The sequence below is a fragment of the Rana temporaria genome, chromosome 12, assembly GCF_905171775.1.
Source record: "Rana temporaria chromosome 12, aRanTem1.1, whole genome shotgun sequence".
Lineage (NCBI taxonomy): Eukaryota > Metazoa > Chordata > Amphibia > Anura > Ranidae > Rana > Rana temporaria.
Genome location: NC_053500.1, coordinates 141,102 through 169,094, shown reverse-complemented (window position 1 = coordinate 169,094; position 27,993 = coordinate 141,102). Strand labels below are relative to the sequence as shown.

Below are 27,993 nucleotides of genomic sequence, written 5' to 3'. Positions count from 1 at the left end.
CTGGTCACCCGCTCTCCTCTTATATCCACAGACCCCTGGAAGCTCCTCTCTTCTCCTGTGTGTAGAGTTCTCTGGTCACCCGCTCTCCTCTTATATCCACAGACCCCTGGAAGCTCCTCTCTTCTCCTGTGTGTAGAGTTCTATGGTCACCCGCTCTCCTCTTATATCCACAGACCCCTGGAAGCTCCTCTCTTCTCCTGTGTGTAGAGTTCTCTGGTCACCCGCTCTCCTCTTATATCCACAGACCCCTGGAAGCTCCTCTCTTCTCCTGTGTGTAGAGTTCTCTGGTCACCCGCTCTCCTCTTATATCCACAGACCCCTGGAAGCTCCTCTCTTCTCCTGTGTGTAGAGTTCTATGGTCACCCGCTCTCCTCTTATATCCACAGACCCCTGGAAGCTCCTCTCTCCTCATGTGGGGGGATGATAAGGGCGGAGTTAGCTTGTTGTGGCTTTTAAAGCCGACCTCCGGTCTCTTTGAGAAGCCATTCAGCCAGCAGTCGGGACCACACAAGATCTCCATGCAGGTGAGGAGACCTGGCACTGACAGCAGAGGACGGAATTACCCTTCATATATCTACTGGGCCTCACTTGTCTATGAGACGGGTCCATAAACACATATAGACTGTGGCCCTGTGTATATATCAGGATTACAGAATTTGGAAGATAATCTGACAAACCAGGGACCATGGATCTTGTAAGCACCACTACCTGGGGGGGGAAAGGCCTGACTGTAGACATAGCTGATATCTGCTAGCTGGTGTTCCGTGTATATGAAGATGAGGTGTTAAAATTGATGACCCGAGCCGAGGCCCAGGGTGTAGTAGATCTTCTCACATCAAACTCCTTTCCCCAAATGTTTACTAAACTACTTCTTCCTCTTCCTCATCGTAGGATCTGAGACATCATAGCAATTTCCTTAGTTACCAGTCCATCCCGAATGTCCACTCTGAACCTGTGACCAGACTCCTCTACATCCCAGGACAGGAGCTTATCATTTCAGCATCTGGCAGCTCCAAGACCTCCGTTGTCATCATGGACATTCATAGACGAGGGAGAGTTTACACCTGGAAGATCAGTAAGGTTAGTGGAGTTTACGCCTGGAAGATCAGTCAGGTTTGTGGAGTTTACACCTGGAAGATCAGTAAGTTTGTGGAGTTTACACCTGGAAGATCAGTCGGGTTTGTGGAGTTTACAAATGCAAGATCAGTAAGGTTAGTGGAGTTTACGCCTGGAAGATCAGTCAGGTTAGTGGAGTTTACGCCTGGAAGATCAGTCAGGTTTGTGGAGTTTACAAATGCAAGATCAGTAAGGTTAGTGGAGTTTACACTTGGAAGATCAGTAAGTTTGTGGAGTTTACACCTGGAAGATCAGTCAGGTTTGTGGAGTTTACGCCTGGAAGATCAGTCAGGTTAGTGGAGTTTACGCCTGGAAGATCAGTCAGGTTTGTGGAGTTTACGCCTGGAAGATCAGTCAGGTTTGTGGAGTTTACACCTGGAAGATCAGTAAGTTTGTGGAGTTTACACCTGGAAGATCAGTAAGTTTGTGGAGTTTACACCTGGAAGATCAGTAAGTTTTTGGAGTTTACACCGAAGTACAATAATAACGTTTTGAACCAGACAGGTTTATTACCAGCTGGGAAGATTCAGGTTGTAGTTCAGTATTACAAGATACATGTCTAGCATATACCGGTCCTTACACTGCCAGCATATTAGATATTCCTGTAACCACATGGAAACAATAGTGAATTGATCTCACCTTGAAGCAGAATGTATCTTTTCTGACAATTCTTGGGAACCCGTCACCTGTTAGGGACCAGTCGGTCAGACGGAGGACGTTGGAATAAGGGATCCCATGTGTTCTGAGATTCCCTCGTACGGTAACAGTCACCAGTGGTCTGGTCCCTTCACAAGGTTTTGGGTTCCGGCTTGACCAAGTTTGTGAGGGAAGTTCTCCTGAGACCACACTCTAGAACAAATTAAGAAGTTTTCCCTCTTCGTACGAGGAAACAAGTTACAGACAGATATTTGCCCATTGGTTCTGACCTCTATGACCCGTGCAATAGGGCTGCATACATAGAGGTCAGCCTTATGGGCTCCTATCTGACCTGTCTGTCTAACAATTGTAAAACTTGCATTTATATACCCTTACAAGCCTTATCTCAGCCATCTCTCCTAGATATGATTGGTTGCTAAGATCTACGCCAATGTAACACCTGTCCTACAACCAGACAAACCTAATTATTCCCAGAATTCCTTTATGTTCGTTAAAGTGATTTAGAACTGGTTTTGTCCCATTAATGACACCTTTTTTTCTATTGAAAAGTCTATGGCGTGCAAAACACACCCAAAAACTCCACCGGGTGCAGAAAAAATGTGCACACACATAAAGAGTGATACACAAAAACGTGCAACGGGTGCTGCGTCAATCGGTCCTCCACAAGAAGGACAAGACCCTGATCCCCCAGGGCGTTAGGCTCCAGACGGGGACTGAGGTACTCAAGTGGTCCGAGCAGCCAAAGCCGACACAGACCCAATTCCTCGGAGGGACTGCCGAAACAGAAGCCTCCCAGTACTAGGTGGGGCTCCCCCGAAGGGAGACCCCATGAGAGCAGGCGAACTAAGCCAGAAGGCCATGTCCCCCCACTCCCAAGACGTTCAGGGCTGGCCCGAGGACCCGCACCCTAATAGTCACACAGTGACACAAAACGGGCACCAAACAAAAAAAGACATAAAGTGACAACACAGGGGTAAATAAAAAGAAAGTGGGGAGAAGAAAGATGAGGGAGAGTGAAAGTGCAATACGATGGCCGGCCCTCCAGCCAGGAATCAAAAATTCCTCTGGTCCTAGCCAAAAGGCCCGGCCCTAGAGGCAGGTGGGAAAAAAGTGTATATGGTGACGTGACCTAGGTGCCAAACTCGAAGTGCCCTCTCAAACACTTGTGAAAGTATGGCACCCCTGGACTGCCACTCCAGGGGCACATCGCCATAGGCTTTTCAGCCGAACCCTGACCCACAGCCCAGACCAGCAGCACCTATCCCAGCCAGGAAGGTAGGAGCTCTGAGAGATTGGGGAGAGCCCACGCCAGCAGGCTACTCCCGCTACTACCATCCCTCCCTCCTAATCACGTTCAGGAAATACTAACGGCTCCCCCGGTGGGAAGGAGGAGCTAGTGTTCTCTCCCGAACAACTGACTGGGGCAGGCACAACAAAATCCAGGCCAGAAGGGATCCCAGCCCTTCAGCTTCGACCTCATGTTTCTCTGTCCAAATCAGAAGACTTCCACCTCCATGCCAGCAGGTTCTGCATCTGCCAACCGCAATCCCTTCCCACCTCGCCGTGTACTAAGGACGGTTAGCATAGCGCCCCCTACTGGCAACTGATAAGAACAGATACTACACTTGATCTTAGCCAAAAGGCCCAAAAGACACCTGTGTAGGGACAGTCTGGCACCCAGCTGTGTTAGATCCAACCCTCCTCGTCCTGATAAGACTCCACCAACTTCAAGGATAACAGATTTACCACTTTGGGAGATCCAACCCTCCTCGTCCTGATAAGACTCCACCAACTTCAAGGATAACAGATTTACCACTTTGGGAGATCCAACCCTCCTCGTCCTGATAAGACTCCACCAACTTCAAGGATAACAGATTTACCACTTTGGGAGATCCAACCCTCCTCGTCCTGATAAGACTCCACCAACTTCAAGGATAACAGATTTACCACTTTGGGAGATCCAACCCTCCTCGTCCTGATAAGACTCCACCAACTTCAAGGATAACAGATTTACCACTTTGGGAGATCCAACCCTCCTCGTCCTGATAAGACTCCACCAACTTCAAGGATAACAGATTTACCACTTTGGGAGATCCAACCCTCCTCGTCCTGATAAGACTCCACCAACTTCAAGGATAACAGATTTACCACTTTGGGAGATCCAACACTCCTCGTCCTGATAAGACTCCACCAACTTCAAGGATAACAGATTTACCACTTTGGGAGATCCAACCCTCCTCGTCCTGATAAGACTCCACCAACTTCAAGGATAACAGATTTACCACTTTGGGAGATCCAACCCTCCTCGTCCTGATAAGACTCCACCAACTTCAAGGATAACAGATTTACCACTTTGGGAGATCCAACCCTCCTCGTCCTGATAAGACTCCACCAACTTCAAGGATAACAGATTTACCACTTTGGGAGATCCAACCCTCCTCGTCCTGATAAGACTCCACCAACTTCAAGGATAACAGATTTACCACTTTGGGAGATCCAACCCTCCTCGTCCTGATAAGACTCCACCAACTTCAAGGATAACAGATTTACCACTTTGGGAGATCCAACCCTCCTCGTCCTGATAAGACTCCACCAACTTCAAGGATAACAGATTTACCACTTTGGGAGATCCAACCCTCCTCGTCCTGATAAGACTCCACCAACTTCAAGGATAACAGATTTACCACTTTGGGAGATCCAACCCTCCTCGTCCTGATAAGACTCCACCAACTTCAAGGATAACAGATTTACCACTTTGGGAGATCCAACCCTCCTCGTCCTGATAAGACTCCACCAACTTCAAGGATAACAGATTTACCACTTTGGGAGATCCAACCCTCCTCGTCCTGATAAGACTCCACCAACTTCAAGGATAACAGATTTACCACTTTGGGAGAAGGAACATTCAATGACCCCTCCTTATGTGTTCTATGTAATGAGGGCACAAGCAGACCTTTGTTTGACCTTGTCAGACTCAATGTATTGTACAGAACTTTCCCATAATCCACAGAATTATTGTAAACCATCTCTATCACTTATCTTTGGTGCCGATCTTATCAGTTACATTCCTTGTCCAATCAGTGGACTCGTCCCAGTACAAAGCAGAGAGGTCACCTGAAGCTCAGCACCGTTCTGTATCTTTATAGAATAACACAGTGTACATTAATAAAGATTTAGGCCCAGGTTCATGTAGATCGGCATATCTTTGTGCGGGCGTAACGTATCCTATTTACGTTATGCCTCCGCAACTTAGACGGGCAAGTGCAGTATTCTCAAAGCACTTGCTATGTAAGTTGCGTCGGTGTAGCGTAAATAGGCCGGCGTAAGTCCACCTAATTCAAATGTGGAACAGGGGGGCGTGTTTTATGTAAATGTTATGTGACCTGACGTGATTGACGTTTTTAACGAACGGCGCATGCGCCGTCTGTGAACATATCCCAGTGTGCATTGCTCCAAATACGCCGCAAGGACGTATTGGTTTTGACGTAAACGTAAATGACGCCCAGCCCTATTCGCGAACGGCTTACGCAAACGACGTAAAATTTTCAAAATTCGATGCGGGAACGACGTCTATACTTAACATTGGTACGCCGCATCTACGCCACCATATAGCAGGTGTAACTTTACGCAGGGAAAAGCCTAACGTAAACGGCGTATCTGTACTGCGTCGGCCGGGCGTATGTTCGTGAATTGGCGTATCTAGCTGATTTACAAATTTCTAGGCGTAAATCAGCGTACACGCCCCTAGCGACCAGCGTAAATATGCAGTTAAGATCCGACGGAGAGACTTACGCTGGTCGGATCTAATACAAATCTATGCGTAACTGATTCTAAGAATCAGGCGCATAGATATGACGGCTCCGACTCAGAGATACGACGGCTCCGACTCAGAGATACGACGGCTCCGACTCAGAGATACGACGGCTCCGACTCAGAGATACGACGGCTCCGACTCAGAGATACGACGGCGTATCTCCTTTGAGAATCTGGGCCTTAATAACTATTGCTTTACTACTGAATAATAATATTGATAAGATCACTGCTTTATAATATGAATAATAATTATATTATCAATAAAACCTATGCAAATCAATATGAATGATATGAAATACATTGGCTAATATGAGATTCTACAACAACTCCCGGGAAGATCAGTAAGGTTAGTGGAGTTTACACCTGGAAGATCAGTAAGGTTAGTGAAGTTTACCCCTGGAAGATCAGTAAGGTTTATGGAGTTTACACCTGGAAGGTCAGTAAGGTTTATGGAGTTTACACCTGGAAGGTCAGTAAGGATTGTGGAGTTTACACCTGGAAGATCAGTAAGGTTTATGGAGTTTACACCTGGAAGATCAGTAAGGATTGTGGAGTTTACACCTGGAAGATCAGTCAGGTTAGTGGAGTTTACACCTGGAAGGTCATTAAGTTTTTTGGAGTTTACACCTGGAAGATCAGTAAGGTTTATGGAGTTTACACCTGGAAGATCAGTAAGTTTTGTGGTGTTTTGGCTGTTGGAGGTAAATGGTTGGTTGTTCCTTTCCAGGGTGTTCAATGCTTTGACTTCTGCAAGACCATGAACCTGCTTGTCACCGGGGGTCGGGATCACCAGGTCAGGCTCTGGAACCAGTATGTCCCGGGTCGCCCTACAGCGGTCCTCTCGGGACACACGACGCCCATTCTTGATGTGATTGTATACGAACCCCTCAGACAGATATTCAGCTACTCCAAGGACTCGGTAAGTACGATGGCCCATTGTATAATATTGGAGAAGTGTGTGTGCTCCACCAATGGGACGCTCCTCCATCTCTCCACCAATGGGACGCTCCTCCATCTCTCCACCAATGGGACGCTCCTCCATCTCTCCACCAATGGGACGCTCCTCCATCTCTCCACCAATGGGACGCTCCTCCATCTCTCCACCAATGGGACGCTCCTCCATCTCTCCACCAATGGGACGCTCCTCCATCTCTCCACCAATGGGACGCTCCTCCATCTCTCCACCAATGGGACGCTCCTCCATCTCTCCACAGGTCCTGAAAGTTTGGGAAATCTCCTCCCATAGCTGCCTGCAGACGCTGCTTCTGAAGTTCCCATGTATCCAGCCTGGAAGGATCCAGGAACAAGGAAACTTCCCCTTCCTCCTGGTACCATCGCCGCCTTCCAGCTGCCTGCTGGTCTCTTACTGTGACTACATTGCCATGCTGAGACTGGCCCAGAAGGGCTCCGGCGAGGAGGTTCTGGTGACACACGAGGCTCCTCTATCCTCTGTCCTGTACAACGGCTTCTTCCATCAGGTGAGTCTCATACAGGATCTCCTGGAATAAGGGGACTCCGGGGACATGTCTATCCTCTGTCCTGTACAACGTCTTCTTCCATCAGGTGAGTCTCATACAGGATCTCCTGGAATAAGGGGACTCCGGGGACACGGGGGACATGTCTATCCTCTGTCCTGTACAAGGTCTGATCTCCTGGAATAAGGGGACTCCGGGCACACTGGGGACATGTCTATCCTCTGTCCTGTACGTCTTCTTCCATCAGGTGAGTCTCATACAGGTCTGATCTCCTGGAATAAGGGGACTCCGGGGACACACGGGGGACATGTCTATCCTCTGTCCTGTACAAGGTCTGATCTCCTGGAACAACCCCCGATTCTCCAGATCTCCATCCTGACCCCTCCCCCATCCATGTTCCCATCAGGTGGTGACCGCGAGTGAGGACTCCAGCATAGCGGTCTGGGATGTGGAAACGGGGGACAAGTTTCTTCTCCTGAGGAACGCTCACGGCCAGGAGGAGGTGACATGTTTATCTCTGGACACCTCAAGGAGGAGGCTAATCAGCGGGGCCCAGAACGGCACCATCAAGGTACACCTTGGCGTGGGGTGCGTCCGGGGGGGGGGGGGGTGGTAAGGAATCCTGAAATGTGTCACATTGAATTGTACCCCAAATATTATTCCCAACAACATAACATCTTCTACCAACAAGAAAGACGTCACAATGTAACTCTCCACCAAACTCTCAACATTGATTGGTCTGGAGTGACACTTTAATGTATTGAGTGTTAAGTTGGGTCACCTGAGCAGATGGGGGGGGGATTAATCTCATACTGCAAATCTGATTGGATTGGGGAGGATGGGGGGGCTGGATTGGGGATGGGGGGGGCTGGATAGGGGTTGGGGAGGGGGGCTGTATTGGGGATGTGGGGGGGCTGGATTGGGGATGTGGGGGGGGTCTGAATTGTGGATGTGGGGGGCTGGATTGTGGATGTGGGGGGCTGGATTGGGGATGTGGGAGGCTGGATTGTGGATGTGGGGGTCCGGATTGTGGATGTGGGGGGGGGCTGGATTGTGGATGTGGGGGGGGCTGGATTGGGGTTGTACACAACATTCTCCTCCCTCTATATTTCAGATCTGGAACATTCAGAATGGACACAACCTGCACAGACTGCAGCCGGTGGGGGAGGGGGAGGAGGTCACCCGTGTCCTGTCCCTGCGGGAGAACACAGTCCTCAGCGTCGGCTGGAACAGGAAGATTGTCACTTACAATGTCGCAAACACTGAGGTTAGCCGACCGTCTTCTTGGTCAGTCACTAGGGATGAGCTGAACACCCCCCACCCCCGTTAATTTTTAAGGCTAATATGCAAGTTATTGTCATAAAAAGTGTTTGGGGACCCGGGTCCTGCCCCAGGGGATTGTTAGAGGACCCGGGTCCTGCCCCAGGGGGAGTGTTTGGGGACCCGGGTCCTGCCCCAGGGGAGTGTTAGAGGACCCGGGTCCTGCCCCAGGGGAGTGTTTGGGGACCCGGGTCCTGCCCCAGGGGAGTGTTTGGGGACCCGAGTCCTGCCCCAGGGGACATGTATCAATGCAAAAACAAGTTTTAAAAACGTCCGGTTTTTCGGGAGCAGTGATTTTAATAATGCTAAAAGTGAAACAATAAAAGTGAAATATTCCTTTTAATTTCGTACCTGGGGGGGTTGTCTATAGTATGTCAGTAAAGTAGCGCATGTTTCCTGTGTTTAGAACTGTCCCTGCACAAAATGTCATTTCTAATGCCGCGTACACACGGTCGTTTTTCGGCATGATGGTGTGTGGGCTTCACATCGTGTTTCGGCTTCTGAAAAACGACAAAAAAAAAATCGAACACGCTGCATTATTTAACGTCGTTTTTCAAACTGTTGTTTTTCGGGTTGTAAAAAATTACGGTGTGTGGGCTAAAACGACGTGAAAAACCTGCGCATGCCCAGAAGCAAGTTATGAGACGGGAGCACTCGTTCATAATGGAGATCGCACAATTATCACGCTGTAACAGACAGAAAAGCGCAAATCGTCTTTTACTAACAAGTAATCAGCTAAAAGCAGCCCCAAGGGTGGCGCCCTCCGCATGGAACCTCCCCTTTATAGTGCCGTCGTACGTGTTGTACGTCACCGCGCTTTGTTCATCATTTTTCAAAAACGATGGTGTGTGGGCAACGTCGTTTTTAATGATGAAGTTGGAAAAACGTCGTTTTTTTCCCGAAAAATGATCGTGTGTACGCAGCATAAAGGAAAAAAAGTCATTTAAAATCACTCGCGCCTATAATGAATTGTCGGCTCCCGGCAATACAGAGAAAAGTCATTCATAAAAATAAAAAAAAGTGCAGGGGGTCCCCCCAGATTCAATTACCAGGCCCGCCGTCAAATTAAAAAAAGAGGGGGGGATGAGAGAGCGCCCCCCTCCTGAACCGTACCAGGCCACATGCCCTCAACATGGGGAGGATGCTTTGGGGGTCTGTGACAAGGGCCTTGTGACGGTATCGGTATGATATCCCCGTCAAACAGTCCCTTCTTCCCATAACGAAAATCACCCCAATACTCCACAAGTAGGAGTCCATGGAATCGCCCCAAGTAGCCACACATGAGACAAGCTTACTGCTGGAACAACACAGACTTTTAATGGGTATAACACAGAGCTTATATGTGGTTACAACTGTTACAATGACAATCTCCGCCCCCCTCTCACACAGTGGGGGGTCTTCAATACAGATCCTTTGAAATAAGGATATCTCTTTGAACTAATCAGTATCTAGCCGGTTCGGCTTCGCTATGTTTAACCTGATCAGACACATTCCTTTATCAATTAACATTTAGAACAATACACACAAGAGAGTCAATTAACTCTTTGAACTAGGGAGCTGGCTGAGGAAGGGTCATTAACAATCAGCCTGTAACACATGAACCCTTTTTACCTCTAACACACACAATATAACTAAAACAAGCAGGGAGAATTACACTGAAGCATATGCTTCACAGGCCTCATTCCCACAACCCTTGCCCGGTGGTTGTGGGGGTCTGCAGGCGGGGGGCTTATCGGAATCTGGAAGACCCCTTTAACAAAGGGGACCCCCAGATCCCAGCCCCCCCATGTGAATTGGTAAAGGGGTACATTGTACCTCTGCCATTTCACAAAGAAAGTGTAAAGAATTGTAAAAAAAAAACCACACCATTGGGAAAATCCTTTATTAAAAAATAAATAAAAGATTCCAGCGGTGGTAATCCACTCTCGGTCTCCGCTCCAACGCTGTCGGTTTCCTGCGACGGGTGATCTCCTCTCCGCTGGGGTCCAGCGATGAGACGATCTCCTCTTCATCCAGGTCCGGGATCCAGCGATGAGAAGATCTCCTCTTCATCCAGGTCCGGGATCCAGCGATGAGAAGATCTCCTCTTCATCCAGGTCTGGGGTCTAGCGATGAGAAGATCTCCTCTCCATCCAGGTCCGGGATCCAACGATGAGAAGATCTCCTCTTCATCCAGGTCCGGGATCCAGCGATGAGAAGATCTCCTCTTCATCCAGGTCCGGGATCCAGCGATGAGAAGATCTCCTCTTCATCCAGGTCCGGGATCCAGCGATGAGAAGATCTCCTCTCCATCCAGGTCCGGGATCCAGCGATGAGAAGATCTCCTCTTAATCCAGGTCCGGGGTCTAGCGATGAGAAGATCTCCTCTTCATCCAGGTCCGGGATCCAGCGATGAGAAGATCTCCTCTCCATCCAGGTCCGGGGTCTAGCGATGAGAAGATCTCCTCTTAATCCAGGTCTGGGGTCCAGCGATGAGAAGATCTCCTCTTCATCCAGGTCCGGGATCCAGCGATGAGAAGATCTCCTCTCCATCCAGGTCCCGGATCCAGCGATGAGAAGATCTCCTCCTTATCCAGGTCCGGGATCCAGCGATGAAAAGATCTCCTCTTCATCCAGGTCCAGGGTCCAGCGATGAGAAGATCTCCTCTTCATCCAGGTCCGGGATCCAGCGATGAGAAGATCTCCACTTCATCCAGGTCAGGGATCCAACGATGAGAAGATCTCCTCTTCATCCAGGTCCGGGGTCCAGCGATGAGACGATCTCCTCTTCATCCAGGTCCGGGATCCAGCGATGAGAAGATCTCCTCTTCATCCAGGTCCGGGGTCTAGCGATGAGAAGATCTCCTCTTCATCCAGGTCCGGGATCCAGCGATGAGAAGATCTCCTCTTCATCCAGGTCCGGGGTCTAGCGATGAGAAGATCTCCTCTTCATCCAGGTCTGGGATCCAGCGATGAGAAGATCTCCTCTTCATCCAGGTCCGGGATCCAGCGATGAGAAGATCTCCTCTTCATCCAGGTCCGGGATCCAGCGATGAGAAGATCTCCTCTTCATCCAGGTCCGGGGTCTAGCGATGAGAAGATCTCCTCTTCATCCAGGTCCGGGGTCCAGCGATGAGAAGATCTCCTCTTCATCCAGGTCCGGGGTCTAGCGATGAGAAGATCTCCTCTTCATCCAGGTCTGGGATCCAGCGATGAGAAGATCTCCTCTTCATCCAGGTCCGGGGTCTAGCGATGAGAAGATCTCCTCTTCATCCAGGTCCGGGGTCTAGCGATGAGAAGATCTCCTCTTCATCCAGGTCCGGGGTCTAGCGATGAGAAGATCTCCTCTTCATCCAGGTCTGGGATCCAGCGATGAGAAGATCTCCTCTTCATCCAGGTCCGGGGTCTAGCGATGAGAAGATCTCCTCTTCATCCAGGTCCGGGGTCTAGCGATGAGAAGATCTCCTCTTCATCCAGGTCCGGGATCCAGCGATGAGAAGATCTCCTCTTCATCCAGGTCCGGGGTCTAGCAATGAGAAGATCTCCTCTTCATCCAGGTCTGGGATCCAGCGATGAGAAGATCTCCTCTTCATCCAGGTCCGGGATCCAGCGATGAGAAGATCTCCTCTTCATCCAGGTCCGGGATCCAGCGATGAGAAGATCTCCTCTTCATCCAGGTCCGGGGTCTAGCGATGAGAAGATCTCCTCTTCATCCAGGTCCGGGATCCAGCGATGAGAAGATCTCCTCTTCATCCAGGTCCGGGATCCAGCGATGAGAAGATCTCCTCTTCATCCAGGTCCGGGATCCAGCGATGAGAAGATCTCCTCTTCATCCAGGTCAGGGATCCAACGATGAGAAGATCTCCTCTTCATCCAGGTCCGGGATCCAGCGATGAGAAGATCTCCTCTCCATCCAGGTCCGGGGTCCAGCGATGAGAAGATCTCCTCTTCATCCAGGTCTGGGATCCAGCGATGAGAAGATCTCCTCTTCATCCAGGTCCGGGATCCAGCGATGAGAAGATCTCCTCTTCATCCAGGTCCGGGATCCAGCGATGAGAAGATCTCCTCTTCATCCAGGTCCGGGATCCAGCGATGAGAAGATCTCCTCTTCATCCAGGTCTGGGATCCAGCGATGAGAAGATCTCCTCTTCATCCAGGTCCGGGATCCAGTGATGAGAAGATCTCCTCTCCATCCAGGTCCCGGATCCAGCGATGAGAAGATCTCCTCTCCATCCAGGTCCCGGATCCAGCGATGAGAAGATCTCCTCTCCATCCAGGTCCCGGATCCAGCGATGAGAAGATCTCCTCTCCATCCAGGTCCCGGATCCAGTGATGAGAAGATCACCTCTTCATCCAGGTCCCGGATCCAGCGATGAGAAGATCACCTCCTTATCCAGGTCCGGGATCCAGCGATGAGAAGATCTCCTCTTCATCCAGGTCCGGGATCCAGCGATGAGAAGATCTCCTCTTCATCCAGGTCCGGGATCCAGCGATGAGAAGATCTCCTCTCCATCCAGGTCCGGGATCCAGCGATGAGAAGATCTCCTCTTCATCCAGGTCCGGGATCCAGCGATGAGAAGATCTCCTCTCCATCCAGGTCCCGGATCCAGCGATGAGAAGATCTCCTCTTCATCCAGGTCCGGGATCCAGCGATGAGAAGATCTCCTCCTTATCCAGGTCCGGGATCCAGCGATGAGAAGATCTCCTCTTCATCCAGGTCCGGGATCCAGCGAGGTCCATCCAGCGCACGCATCACCTGTCTCCACCGGAGACAGCCCAGCGAATGACAGCTCTTATGTAGGTAAGGGCGGGGCCATCCGTCACGTAACCCCGCCCTCCTCTGATGTAAAGGCAAACCTGCGTTACATCAGAGGGGTCACCTGCATGTCACTGGGGAAGCCTGGGTTTCCCCTTGTGTCAGAGGGGGGTGGGGTCACATGACGGGTGGCCCCGCCCTCACCTACATAAGAGCTGTCACCGCTAAAGTCGCGTCTTTTCATCGCTGGACCCCGGAGAGGAGATCACCCTTCGCAGGAAACCGACAGCGTTGGAGCGAAGACCGAGAGTGGATTACCACCGCTGGAATCTTTTTATTTTTTATAAAGGATTTTCCCATCGGTGTCTGTGTTTATTTACACTTTCTTTGTGAAATGCTGGAGGTTTTACATGACTTTTTTTCCTTCAGAAATGTCATTTTGTGCACGGGAAACATGCGCTACTTCACAGGCATACTATAGACACCCCCAGGTACGAAATGTAAAGGAATATTTCACTTTTATTGTTTCACTTTAAGCATTATTAATATCACTGCTCCCGAAAAAAATTATCCTACCCCTGGGGCAGGACCCAGGTCCCCAAACACTCCCCCTGGGGCAGGACCCGGGTCCCCAAACACTCCCCTGGGGCAGGACCCGGGTCCCCAAACACTCCCCTGGGACAGGACCCGGGTCCCCAAACACTCCCTTGGGGCAGGACCCGGGTCCCCAAACACTCCCTTGGGGCAGGACCCGGGTCCCCAAACACTCCCTTGGGGCAGGACCCGGGTCCCTCAAACACTCCCCTGGGGCAGGACCCGGGTCCCCAAACACTCCCTTGGGGCAGGACCCGGGTCCCCAAACACTCCCCTGGGGCAGGACCCGGGTCCCCAAACACTCCCTTGGGGCAGGACCCGGGTCCCCAAACACTCCCTTGGGGCAGGACCCGGGTCCCTCAAACACTCCCCTGGGGCAGGACCCGGGTCCCTCAAACACTCCCCTGGGGCAGGACCCGGGTCCCCAAACACTCCCCTGGGGCAGGACCCGGGTCACCAAACACTCCTCTGGGACAGGACCCGGGCCCCCAAACACTCCCCTGGGACAGGACCCGGGTCCCCAAACACTCCCTTGGGGCAGGACCGGGTCCCTCAAACACTCCCCTGGGGCAGGACCCGGGCCCCCAAACACTCCCCTGGGACAGGACCCGGGTCCCCAAACACTCCCCTGGGGCAGGACCCGGGTCCCCATACACTCCCCTGGGGCAGGACCCAGGTCCCCAAACACTCCCCTGGGGCAGGACCCGGGTCCCTCAAACACTCCCCTGGGGCAGGACCCGGGTCACCAAACACTCCTCTGGGACAGGACCCGGGTCACCAAACACTCCCCTGGGGCAGGACCCGGGTCCCCAAACACTCCCTTGGGGCAGGACCCGGGTCCCTCAAACACTCCCCTGGGGCAGGACCCGGGTCCCCAAACACTCCCTTGGGGCAGGACCCGGGTCCCCAAACACTCCCTTGGGGCAGGACCCGGGCCCCCAAACACTCCCCTGGGGCAGGACCCGGGTCCCCAAACACTCCCCATGGGGCAGGACCCGGGTCCCCAAACACTCCCCTGGGGCAGGACCCGGGTCCCCATACACTCCCCTGGGGCAGGACCCGGGTCCCCAAACACTCCCCTAGGGCAGGACCCGGGTCCCCAAACACTCCCCTGGGGCAGGACCCGGGTCCCCAAACACTCCCCTGGGACAGGACCCGGGCCCCCAAACACTCCCCTGGGGCAGGACCCGGGTCCCCAAACACTCCCCATGGGGCAGGACCCGGGTCCCCAAACACTCCCCTGGGACAGGACCCGGGTCCCCATACACTCCCCTGGGGCAGGACCCGGGTCCCCAAACACTCCCTTGGGGCAGGACCCGGGTCCCCAAACACTCCCTTGGGGCAGGACCCGGGTCCCTCAAACACTCCCCTGGGGCAGGACCCGGGTCCCCAAACACTCCCTTGGGGCAGGACCCGGGTCCCCAAACACTCCCCTGGGGCAGGACCCGGGTCCCCAAACACTCCCTTGGGGCAGGACCCGGGTCCCCAAACACTCCCTTGGGGCAGGACCCGGGTCCCTCAAACACTCCCCTGGGGCAGGACCCGGGTCCCTCAAACACTCCCCTGGGGCAGGACCCGGGTCCCCAAACACTCCCCTGGGGCAGGACCCGGGTCACCAAACACTCCTCTGGGACAGGACCCGGGTCACCAAACACTCCCCTGGGGCAGGACCCGGGTCACCAAACACTCCTCTGGGGCAGGACCCGGGTCTCCAAACACTCCCCTGGGGCAGGACCCGGGTCCCCAAACACTCCCTTGGGGCAGGACCCGGGTCACCAAATACTCCTCTGGGACAGGACCCGGGTCACCAAACACTCCCCTGGGGCAGGACCCGGGTCCCCAAACACTCCCTTGGGGCAGGACCCGGGCCCCCAAACACTCCCCTGGGACAGGACCCGGGTCCCCAAACACTCCCTTGGGGCAGGACCGGGTCCCTCAAACACTCCCCTGGGGCAGGACCCGGGTCCCCAAACACTCCCTTGGGGCAGGACCCGGGCCCCCAAACACTCCCCTGGGACAGGACCCGGGTCCCCAAACACTCCCCTGGGGCAGGACCCGGGTCCCCATACACTCCCCTGGGGCAGGACCCGGGTCCCCAAACACTCCCCTGGGGCAGGACCCGGGTCCCTCAAACACTCCCCTGGGGCAGGACCCGGGTCCCTCAAACACTCCCCTGGGGCAAGACCCAGGTCCCCAAACACTCCCCTGGGGCAGGACCCGGGTCCCTCAAACACTCCCCTGGGGCAGGACCCGGGTCACCAAACACTCCTCTGGGACAGGACCCGGGTCACCAAACACTCCCCTAGGGCAGGACCCGGGTCCCCAAACACTCCCTTGGGGCAGGACCCGGGTCCCTCAAACACTCCCCTGGGGCAGGACCCGGGTCCCCAAACACTCCCTTGGGGCAGGACCCGGGCCCCCAAACACTCCCCTGGGACAGGACCCGGGTCCCCAAACACTCCCTTGGGGCAGGACCCGGGCCCCCAAACACTCCCCTGGGACAGGACCCGGGCCCCCAAACACTCCCCTGGGGCAGGACCCGGGTCCCCATACACTCCCCTGGGGCAGGACCCGGGTCCCCAAACACTCCCCTGGGGCAGGACCCGGGTCCCCAAACACTCCCCTAGGGCAGGACCCGGGTCCCCAAACACTCCCCTGGGGCAGGACCCGGGTCCCCAAACACTCCCCTGGGACAGGACCCGGGCCCCCAAACACTCCCCTGGGGCAGGACCCGGGTCCCCAAACACTCCTCCTGGGGCAGGACCCGGGTCCCCAAACACTCCCCTGGGACAGGACCCGGGTCCCCAAACACTCCCCTGGGGCAGGACCCGGGTCCCCAAACACTCCCCTGGGACAGGACCCGGGCCCCCAAACACTCCCCTGGGGCAGGACCCGGGTCCCCAAACACTCCTCCTGGGGCAGGACCCGGGTCCCCAAACACTCTCCTGGGACAGGACCCGGGCCCCCAAACACTCCCCTAGGGCAGGACCCGGGTCCCCAAACACTCCCCTGGGGCAGGACCCGGGTCCCCATACACTCCCCTGGGGCAGGACCCGGGTCCCCAAACACTCCCCTGGGGCAGGACCCGGGTCCCCAAACACTCCCCTGGGGCAGGACCCGGGTCCCCAAACACTCCCTTGGGGCAGGACCCGGGTCCCCAAACACTCCCCTGGGGCAGGACCCGGGTCCCTCAAACACTCCCCTGGGGCAGGACCCGGGTCCCCAAACACTCCCTTGGGGCAGGACCCGGGCCCCCAAACACTCCCCCTGGGGCAGGACCCGGGTCCCCAAACACTCCCCTGGGGCAGGACCCAGGTCCCCAAACATTCCCCTGGCGCAGGACCCGGGTCCCCAAACACTCCCCTGGGGCAGGACCCAGGTCCCCAAACACTCCCCTGGGGCAGGACCCGGGTCCCCAAACACTCCCCTGGGGCAGGACCCAGGTCCCCAAACACTCCCCTGGGGCAGGACCCGGGTCCCCAAACACTCCCCTGGGGCAGGACCCAGGTCCCCAAACATTCCCCTGGCGCAGGACCCGGGTCCCCAAACACTCCCCTGGGGCAGGACCCAGGTCCCCAAACATTCCCCTGGCGCAGGACCCGGGTCCCCAAACACTCCCCCTGGGACAGGACCCAGGTCCCCAAACATTCCCCTGGCGCAGGACCCGGGTCCCCAAACACTTTTTATGACAATAATTTTTCCCATAGACTTTCCAGGGGGTTCCGCGGCTTGTCCGCCGTTTGCCTCTTAGCTCCTCCCTCTCAGTCACTTTCATATGATTGGAGGATCCCGAGTGTCGGAGGTGTCATGGCTGCCGGGAACTTTGCTGTGATTGGATCTCATTGTCACATGTCTCACCCCCCATAGAAGATGTATGTACCCCCCGATGAAGGATGGAAAGGGGGTCACCTGCACAAGGATGACATCATGGCGGCAGACTATTGTCCATCGCTGGGTCTCCTGGTAACGGCGAGCTTTGATGGCGAGATCATCGCCTGGAATGTGGAAACGCAGAGACTGTATCTGTACCTGAGGAAACGTCCGCTGTACAGGTAATGGAGCCGACCACCTCCGTCCCTCACTCTGTACATGGGGGGTCCACGTCCTTCCCTCGCTCACTCTGTACATGGGGGGTCTCCATCCTTCCCCCCCACTCACTCTGTACATGGGGGGTCTCCATCCTTCCCCCACTCACTCTGTACATGGGGGGTCTCCATCCTTCCCCCACTCACTCTGTACATGGGGGGTCTCCATCCTTCCCCCACTCACTCTGTACATGGGGGGTCCACGTCCTCCCACCCCACTCACTGTACATGGGGGGTCCACGTCCTTCCCCCCCACTCACTGTACATGGGGGGTCCACGTCCTTCCCCTCCACTCACTCTGTACATGGGGGGTCCACGTCCTTCCCACCCCACTCACTCTGTACATGGGGGGTCCACGTCTTTCCCTCGCTCACTCTGTACATGGGGGGTCCACGTCCTCCCACCCCACTCACTCTGTACATGGGGGGTCCACGTCCTTCCCTCGCTCACTCTGTACATGGGGGGTCCACGTCCTCCCACCCCACTCACTCTGTACATGGGGGGTCCACGTCCTTCCCCCGCTCACTCTGTACATGGGGGGTCTCCATCCTTCCCCCCCACTCACTCTGTACATGGGGGGTCTCCATCCTTCCCCCCCACTCACTCTGTACATGGGGGGTCTCCATCCTTCCCCCCCACTCACTCTGTACATGGGGGGTCTCCATCCTTCCCCCCCACTCACTCTGTACATGGGGGGTCTCCATCCTTCCCCCACTCACTCTGTACATGGGGGGTCCACGTCCTTCCCCCACTCACTCTGTACATGGGGGGTCTCCATCCTTCCCCCCCACTCACTCTGTACATGGGGGGTCTCCATCCTTCCCCCACTCACTCTGTACATGGGGGGTCTCCATCCTTCCCCCCCACTCACTCTGTACATGGGGGGTCTCCATCCTTCCCCCCCACTCACTCTGTACATGGGGGGTCTCCATCCTTCCCCCCCACTCACTCTGTACATGGGGGGTCTCCATCCTTCCCCCCCACTCACTCTGTACATGGGGGGTCCACGTCCTTCCCCCCCACTCACTCTGTACATGGGGGGTCTCCATCCTTCCCCCCCACTCACTCTGTACATGGGGGGTCCACGTCCTCCCACCCCACTCACTCTGTACATGGGGGGTCCACGTCCTTCCCCCCACTCACTCACTCTGTACATGGGGGGTCCACGTCCTTCCCCCACTCACTCTGTACATGGGGGGTCTCCATCCTTCCCCCACTCACTCTGTACATGGGGGGTCCACGTCCTCCCACCCCACTCACTCACTCTGTACATGGGGGGTCTCCATCCTTCCCCCACTCACTCTGTACATGGGGGGTCCACGTCCTTCCCTCGCTCACTCTGTACATGGGGGGTCCACGTCCTCCCACCCCACTCACTCACTCTGTACATGGGGGGTCCACGTCCTTCCCCTCCACTCACTCTGTACATGGGGGGGTCCACGTCCTCCCACCCCACTCACTGTACATGGGGGGTCCACGTCCTCCCACCCCACTCACTGTACATGGGGGGTCCACGTCCTTCCCCCCCACTCACTGTACATGGGGGGTCCACGTCCTTCCCCTCCACTCACTCTGTACATGGGGGGTCCACGTCCTTCCCACCCCACTCACTCTGTACATGGGGGGTCCACGTCCTTCCCTCGCTCACTCTGTACATGGGGGGTCCACGTCCTCCCACCCCACTCACTCTGTACATGGGGGGTCCACGTCCTTCCCTCGCTCACTCTGTACATGGGGGGTCCACGTCCTCCCACCCCACTCACTCTGTACATGGGGGGTCCACGTCCTTCCCTCGCTCACTCTGTACATGGGGGGTCTCCATCCTTCCCCCCCACTCACTCTGTACATGGGGGGTCCACGTCCTTCCCCCCCACTCACTCTGTACATGGGGGGTCCACGTCCTTCCCCCCACTCACTCACTCTGTACATGGGGGGTCTCCATCCTTCCCCCCCACTCACTCTGTACATGGGGGGTCCACGTCCTTCCCTCGCTCACTCTGTACATGGGGGGTCTCCATCCTTCCCCCCCACTCACTCTGTACATGGGGGGTCCACGTCCTTCCCCCGCTCACTCTGTACATGGGGGGTCTCCATCCTTCCCCCCCACTCACTCTGTACATGGGGGGTCTCCATCCTTCCCCCCCCACTCACTCTGTACATGGGGGGTCCACGTCCTCCCACCCCACTCACTCACTCTGTACATGGGGGGTCCACGTCCTCCCACCCCACTCACTGTACATGGGGGGTCCACGTCCTTCCCCCCCACTCACTGTACATGGGGGGTCCACGTCCTTCCCCCCCACTCACTGTACATGGGGGGTCCACGTCCTTCCCCCCCACTCACTCTGTACATGGGGGGTCCACGTCCTTCCCCCCCACTCACTCTGTACATGGGGGGTCCACGTCCTTCCCCCCCCCCCACTCACTGTACATGGGGGGTCCACGTCCTTCCCCCCCACTCACTGTACATGGGGGGTCCACGTCCTTCCCCTCCACTCACTCTGTACATGGGGGGTCCACGTCCTTCCCCCCCCCCACTCACTGTACATGGGGGGTCCACGTCCTTCCCCCCCCACTCACTGTACATGGGGGGTCCACGTCCTTCCCCCCCACTCACTCTGTACATGGGGGGTCCACGTCCTTCCCCCCCACTCACTCTGTACATGGGGGGTCCACGTCCTTCCCCCCCCACTCACTGTACATGGGGGGTCCACGTCCTTCCCCCCCACTCACTGTACATGGGGGGTCCACGTCCTTCCCCCCCACTCACTGTACATGGGGGGTCCACGTCCTTCCCCCCCACTCACTGTACATGGGGGGTCCACGTCCTCCCACCCCACTCACTCTGTACATGGGGGGTCCACGTCCTTCCCCCCCCCACTCACTGTACATGGGGGGTCCACGTCCTTCCCCCCCACTCACTGTACATGGGGGGTCCACGTCCTCCCACCCCACTCACTCTGTACATGGGGGGTCCACGTCCTTCCCCTCCACTCACTCTGTACATGGGGGGTCCACGTCCTCCCACCCCACTCACTGTACATGGGGGGTCTCTGTCCTTCCCCCCCACTCACTCTGTACATGGGGGGTCCACGTCCTTCCCCCCCCACTCACTGTACATGGGGGGTCCACGTCCTCCCACCCCACTCACTGTACATGGGGGGTCCACGTCCTTCCCCTCCACTCACTCTGTACATGGGGGGTCCACGTCCTCCCACCCCACTCACTCTGTACATGGGGGGTCCACGTCCTTCCCTCCCACTCACTCTGTACATGGGGGGTCCACGTCCTTCCCCCCCCACTCACTGTACATGGGGGGTCCACGTCCTTCCCCTCCACTCACTCACTATGTACATGGGGGGTCTCCATCCTTCACCCCACTCACTCTGTACATGGGGGGTCCACGTCCTCCCACCCCACTCACTCTGTACATGGGGGGTCCACGTCCTTCCCCTCCACTCACTCTGTACATGGGGGGTCCACGTCCTCCCACCCCACTCACTCTGTACATGGGGGGTCCACGTCCTTCCCCTCCACTCACTCTGTACATGGGGGGTCCACGTCCTTCCCCTCCACTCACTCTGTACATGGGGGGTCCACGTCCTCCCACCCCACTCACTCTGTACATGGGGGGTCCACGTCCTTCCCCCCCACTCACTGTACATGGGGGGTCCACGTCCTTCCCCTCCACTCACTCACTCTGTACATGGGGGGTCTCCATCCTTCACCCCACTCACTCTGTACATGGGGGGTCCACGTCCTCCCACCCCACTCACTCTGTACATGGGGGGTCCACGTCCTTCCCCTCCACTCACTCTGTACATGGGGGGTCCACGTCCTCCCACCCCACTCACTCTGTACATGGGGGGTCCACGTCCTTCCCCTCCACTCACTCTGTACATGGGGGGTCCACGTCCTTCCACCCCACTCACTCTGTACATGGGGGGTCCACGTCCTTCCCCTCCACTCACTCTGTACATGGGGGGTCCACGTCCTCCCACCCCACTCACTCTGTACATGGGGGGTCCACGTCCTTCCCCCCCACTCAATGTGGCACTATTCCTCCCTATGACACCAACACTGGGGCACTATTCCTCCTAATAATACCAGATGTTTAGTCCCACTGATGCCAGGAAGATTTCCACCCCCGCTGGCCAAAGTCCGGCCCTCGCAGAGTCTGAGGGACAATAAAGCGGCCCTTTGTTAGAATGTTTGGAGACCCCTGCATTAGATTTTAGTTATCAGAGTAAAGGGGGCGCCATACAAATGCCCCTCCCCCACACTTCTCACAGATTTATTTGTATCACTTCCCCATAATGTGTCACTTTGTGTCTCTCACATAAAATACATTTACGTTTCTGGCTGTAACGTGAGAAATGCCAAGGGGTGTGAATACTTTTTCCCGGCCCTGACACGTCTGTGTTTCTGGCTGTAACATGAGAAATGCCAAGGGGTGTGAATACTTTTTCCCGGCCCTGACACGTCTGTGTTTCTGGCTGTAACATGAGAAATGCCAAGGGGTGTGAATACTTTTTCCCGGCCCTGACACGTCTGTGTTTCTGGCTGTAACATGAGAAATGCCAAGGGGTGTGAATACTTTTTCCCGGACTGACACGTCTGTGTTTCTGGCTGTAACGTGAGAAATGCCAAGGGGTGTGAATACTTTTTCCCGGACTGACACGTCTGTGTTTCTGGCTGTAACATGAGAAATGCCAAGGGGTGTGAATACTTTTTCCCGGACTGACACGTCTGTGTTTCTGGCTGTAACATGAGAAATGCCAAGGGGTGTGAATACTTTTTCCCGGACTGACACGTGACACCCACAGGCAGAGTTCCAGGGGAAGAGCGGGCAGCCGGTATTGTCAGAGGGGGCGGAGCCGTGACCTCGGGTGAGTTATTATTGGTGGTCCGGGAAGGGACTCTCTCCGTTGTAACCTCTCGTCTCTTCCTTCCAGGTGCCCCACGCCGGTGGACCGCCTCCTCTTCCTTCAGTATCGCGCAGCGCAGAGAGAGGGCGCTGTCCTCATCAGTTCAGAGGGAGGAGTCCTGTGCTGGTGGAGGATCTTCACCCCGGACTCCATATTCGGTGATTGTAGTAGATGATTCGTCTTTTCTCTGAGTCTGAACACGGAGCGCGCCCAGAGCGGGCAGCCATTTGGCACGTGCCATAGAGCGGCTCAGTCTCTGTCGCAAGTCTTGTAATAAGTTTTCTTATAATCCCTGGGGTGGATTCAGTAAGCAATTGCGTCTGCGTAACCATAGTTACGCAGCGCAATTGCTTAGTTGCGCCGGCGTATCGACTTTTCTGTATTCAGGAACCTCGTTACGCCGACTGCAGCCTAAGATATGCGTGGAATAAGGCTCTTATGCCCACATATCTTAGGCTGCATTCTTACGATGGCCGCTAGGTGGCGTTCCCGTAGTGGTCAGCGTAGAGTATGCAAATTGCATACTCACGCCGATTCACAACCCTACACGCGACCTGCGTACGCATTTTACGTCGTTTGCGTTCATCGGTTTCTGCGTAAGGCTGCTCATGCTATTAGCAGGGGCAGCCAATGCTACGTATACCCGTCGTTCCCGCGTTGCGATGTTTGAAAATTACGTCGTTTGCGTAAGTGAATCGTGAATGGCGCTGGACGCCATTTACGTTCACGTTCAAGCAAATGACGTCCTTGCGACGTCATTTGCCGCAATGCACATCGGAAAAGTTTCCCGACGGAGCATGCGCACTACGTTCGGCGCGGGAACGCGCCTAATTAAAATGATCCACGCCCCCCTACGGGATCATTTAAATTACGCGCCCTTACGCCGGGCAGTTTTAAGGAGCGCCCACGCTAATTACGTAGTTACTGCTTCATGAATGAAGCGTAGCGCAGGTAATTTACGGAGGCGCAGCGTTAAAACGGTACGCTGCGCCTCCGTAAGAGGGCGCAAGTCGTACCTGAATCCACCCCCCTATTGGGTGACAAGCAGTGTTCTTCATCTTCCTAGTTACAAGTTACAAGTTACTTGTCCAAAAAAGTAATTGAGTCAAAGTAACAAGTTACTCGGAAAAGTAACAGATTTTATTTTATATTCTACAATAAATAATATAAACCAGGCTTATAGACAGAAAATTGGAGTGCTTCAGCTTTACAATTAGGCTGCCTTCACACCGGAGCGTTTTGTCGCCTGAAGCGCGACGCTCAAAGACGCTAGAGGGGAATAATAACATTATTCTCTATGGAGGTGGTTCACATCTCCACGCCGAACGCCTGAAGCTCAAACAAGTTCCGGACCCTTTTTTGTCGCGCGTATCGGGCGGTTTGGGCGTATTTGAGCGTTTCCATTTCCATAGAAAGTAATGGAAACGGTCGATTCAAGCGACTTGCGTGACACGAGCGTTTGCTACGGGCGTTTTGTCGCTTTAATCAATAGAACTGATTGAATCAGTGTTTTGTCTATCACACAAGCCCGTCTAGGGGGGGACCTTGCTAGAGCCAAACACAGACATTAACATACAAAGTGGGGCTGCATTCATAGACAAAAGTGGGGCTGCATTAACATACAAAGTGGGGCTGCATTAACATACAAAGTGGGGCTGCATTAACATACAAAGTGGGGCTGCATTCATAGACAAAAGTGGGACTGCATTCATAGACAAAAGTGGGGCTGCATTAATATACAAAGTGGGACTGCATTCATATACAAAGTGGGGCTGCATTCATATACAAAGTGGGGCTGCATTCATAGACAAAAGTGGGACTGCATTCATAGACAAAAGTGGGACTGCATTCATAGACAAAAGTGGGGCTGCATTCATAGACAAAAGTGGGACTGCATTCATAGACACAAGTGGGGCTGCATTCATGTACAAAAGTGGGACTGCATTCATAGACAAAAGTGGGGCTGCATTCATATGTACTGATGAGGCTGCATTGATCTCTTGTACCATGTCTGCAGTCTCTGACCATCTCCTGTATCATGTCTGCAGTCTCTGACCATCTCCTGTACTATGTCTGCAGTCTCTGATCATCTCCTGTATTATGTCTGCAGTCTCTGATCATCTCCTGTATTATGTCTGCAGTCTCTGATCATCTCCTGTATTATGTCTGCAGTCTCTGATCATCTCCTGTACTATGTCTGCAGTCTCTGATCATCTCCTGTATTATGTCTGCAGTCTCTGATCATCTCCTGTACTATGTCTGCAGTCTCTGACCATCTCCTGTATTATGTCTGCAGTCTCTGACCATCTCCTGTATTATGTCTGCAGTCTCTGATCATCTCCTGTATTATGTCTGCAGTCTCTGATCGTCTCCTGTATTATGTCTGCAGTCTCTGATCGTCTCCTGTATTATGTCTGCAGTCAAACAAAAATAGAGCGACAATTTTGAAAAAAAAAAAATTTTTTTACTTGTTGCTATAATAAATAGCTCAATTTTTTTTTTACGTTTTTTTTTATCCTCAGTCTAGGCGATACGTATTCTACATATTTTTAGTAAAAAAAAAAAAAAAATCGCAATAAGCGACTGGTTTGCGCAAAAGTTATAGCGCCTACAAAATAAGGGACAGAATTATTATTATTATTTTTTTTTTTACTAGAAATGGCGGCGATCTGCGATTTTTATTGCGACGTTATGGCGGACACATCGGACACTTTTGACACATTTTTGGCGCCATTCACATTTATACAGCGATCAGTGCTATAAAAATGCACTAATTACTGTATAAATGTGACTGGCAGGGAAGGGGTAACACTAGGGGGTGAGGAAGGGGTTAAGTGTGTACCCTGGGTGTGTTCTAACTGTGGGGGGAGGGGGATGACTGGGGGAGGGGACCGATGCTGTGTGGGGGGAGGGGGTGACTGGGGGAGGTGACCGATCTGTGTTCCTATGTACAAGAGACACAGATCCGTCTCCTCTCTCCCCTGACAGCACCGCTGTCTCTGCGAGAGCCGGGAATGAGAGATGATCTCATATGTAAACATCTCTCATTGGCCGCACAGATCGCCTAGGAAACGGCCGCTCCGATTGGCCGTTCACGGCGATCTGTGACTGGCTGTGTCCAAGGGACACGGCCAGCACAGCAGTTCCCCGCTGCGCGCTCGAGAGCGTGCAAAGGGGCGGCCGTAAAAAGACGGCCTGTTAGAGATTGGGAGCCGCGCTGCGCCCGTACAAAGTCGTATGGCCGTCAGCAAGTGGTTAAGGAACATTTCCCCAGTCTGTTCAACTTCTCATGAAGTATAAAAAAGGACCAGTGACACGTGACCTGAACGCTGTGCCCCCCCCCCCCTCGCCTCCTCGCCTGGGCTGCCTGGGACCTGGATGCGCAGGGGGAAGGGCAGGGGCCACAGTCGCTCTGTCGGTGGCGGTCAAGCGGACGGTGATGCGCGGTGCGCAGGGCAGGGCCACAGTGTTGCTGCCTGGTGGTGGGTCACTCTGGCTTGCTGTGCTGCTGGCCTCGGTCCGGCCCGCGGGGGACGGGTCACTCTGGCTTGCTGTGCTGCTGGCCTCGGTCCGGCCCGCGGGGGACGGGTCACTCTGGCTTGCTGTGCTGCTGGCCTCGGTCCGGCCCGCGGGGGACGGGTCACTCTGGCTTGCTGTGCTGCTGGCCTCGGTCCGGTCCGCGGGGGACGGGTCACTCTGGCTTGCTGTGCTGCTGGCCTCGGTCCGGCCCGCGGGGGACGGGTCACTCTGGCTTGCTGTGCTGCTGGCCTCGGTCCGGCCCGCGGGGGACGGGCCTCGGTCCGGCCCGCGGGGGACGGGTCACTCTGGCTTGCTGTGCTGCTGGCCTCGGTCCGGCCCGCGGGGGACGGGTCACTCTGGCTTGCTGTGCTGCTGGCCTCGGTCCGGCCCGCGGGGGACGGGTCACTCTGGCTTGCTGTGCTGCTGGCCTCGGTCCGGTCCGGTCCGCGGGGGACGGGTCACTCTGGCTTGCTGTGCTGCTGGCCTCGGTCCGGCCCGCGGGGGACGGGTCACTCTGGCTTGCTGTGCTGCTGGCCTCGGTCCGGCCCGCGGGGGACGGGTCACTCTGGCTTGCTGTGCTGCTGGCCTCGGTCCGGTCCGCGGGGGACGGGTCACTCTGGCTTGCTGTGCTGCTGGCCTCGGTCCGGTCCGCGGGGGACGGGTCACTCTGGCTTGCTGTGCTGCTGGCCTCGGTCCGGTCCGCGGGGGACGGGTCACTCTGGCTTGCTGTGCTGCTGGCCTCGGTCCGGTCCGCGGGGGACGGGTCACTCTGGCTTGCTGTGCTGCTGGCCTCGGTCCGGCCCGCGGGGGACGGGTCACTCTGGCTTGCTGTGCTGCTGGCCTCGGTCCGGTCCGCGGGGGACGGGTCACTCTGGCTTGCTGTGCTGCTGGCCTCGGTCCGGTCCGCGGGGGACGGGTCACTCTGGCTTGCTGTGCTGCTGGCCTCGGTCCGGCCCGCGGGGGTCGGGTCACTCTGGCTTGCTGTGCTGCCGGCCTCGGTCGGGCCGCGGGGGACGGGTCACTCTGGCTTGCTGTGCTGCTGGCCTCGGTCCGGCCCGCGGGGGACGGGTCACTCTGGCTTGCTGTGCTGCTGGCCTCGGTCCGGCCCGCGGGGGACGGGTCACTCTGGCTTGCTGTGCTGCTGGCCTCGGTCCGGCCCGCGGGGGACGGGTCACTCTGGCTTGCTGTGCTGCTGGCCCCGGTCCGGCCCGCGGGGGACGGGTCACTCTGGCTTGCTGTGCTGCTGGCCTCGGTCCGGTCCGCGGGGGACGGGTCACTCTGGCTTGCTGTGCTGCTGGCCTCGGTCCGGCCCGCGGGGGACGGGTCACTCTGGCTTGCTGTGCTGCTGGCCTCGGTCCGGCCCGCGGGGGACGGGTCACTCTGGCTTGCTGTGCTGCTGGCCTCGGTCCGGTCCGCGGGGGACGGGTCACTCTGGCTTGCTGTGCTGCTGGCCTCGGTCCGGTCCGCGGGGGACGGGTCACTCTGGCTTGCTGTGCTGCTGGCCTCGGTCCGGCCGCGGGGGACGGGTCACTCTGGCTTGCTGTGCTGCTGGCCTCGGTCCGGCCCGCGGGGGACGGGTCACTCTGGCTTGCTGTGCTGCTGGCCTCGGTCCGGCCGCGGGGGACGGGTCACTCTGGCTTGCTGTGCTGCTGGCCTCGGTCCGGCCGCGGGGGACGGGTCACTCTGGCTTGCTGTGCTGCTGGCCTCGGTCCGGCCCGCGGGGGACGGGTCACTCTGGCTTGCTGTGCTGC

General features: G+C 55.8%; 2 protein-coding genes across 3 annotated transcripts in view; one reads left to right on the top strand and one right to left on the bottom strand.

Annotated features, from left to right (window-relative positions):
* Positions 1-23,012, top strand: part of LOC120919482 (WD repeat-containing protein on Y chromosome-like) — a 48,396-nt gene extending 25,384 nt beyond the window's left edge. The window contains exons 7-15 of one of the 2 annotated variants that reach the window (XM_040331664.1): positions 387-524; positions 892-1,080; positions 6,314-6,505; positions 6,801-7,064; positions 7,468-7,632; positions 8,176-8,328; positions 17,578-17,762; positions 22,622-22,684; positions 22,751-23,012. In XM_040331664.1, coding sequence (XP_040187598.1) covers positions 387-524; positions 892-1,080; positions 6,314-6,505; positions 6,801-7,064; positions 7,468-7,632; positions 8,176-8,328; positions 17,578-17,762; positions 22,622-22,684; positions 22,751-22,898 — 1,497 coding nt within the window. In that variant the 3' untranslated portion in view covers positions 22,899-23,012. The remainder of the gene's footprint in view (positions 1-386; positions 525-891; positions 1,081-6,313; positions 6,506-6,800; positions 7,065-7,467; positions 7,633-8,175; positions 8,329-17,577; positions 17,763-22,621; positions 22,685-22,750) is intronic. The other variant, XM_040331666.1, reaches the window with a different exon arrangement.
* Positions 23,013-23,863: 851 nt separating this feature from the next.
* LOC120919329 (extensin-like) overlaps positions 23,864-27,993 on the bottom strand; it is a 5,908-nt gene continuing 1,778 nt past the window's right edge. Inside the window, exon 2 of the mRNA XM_040331439.1 lies at positions 23,864-23,875. Within this exon, the coding sequence (XP_040187373.1) occupies positions 23,864-23,875 (12 nt within the window). The remainder of the gene's footprint in view (positions 23,876-27,993) is intronic.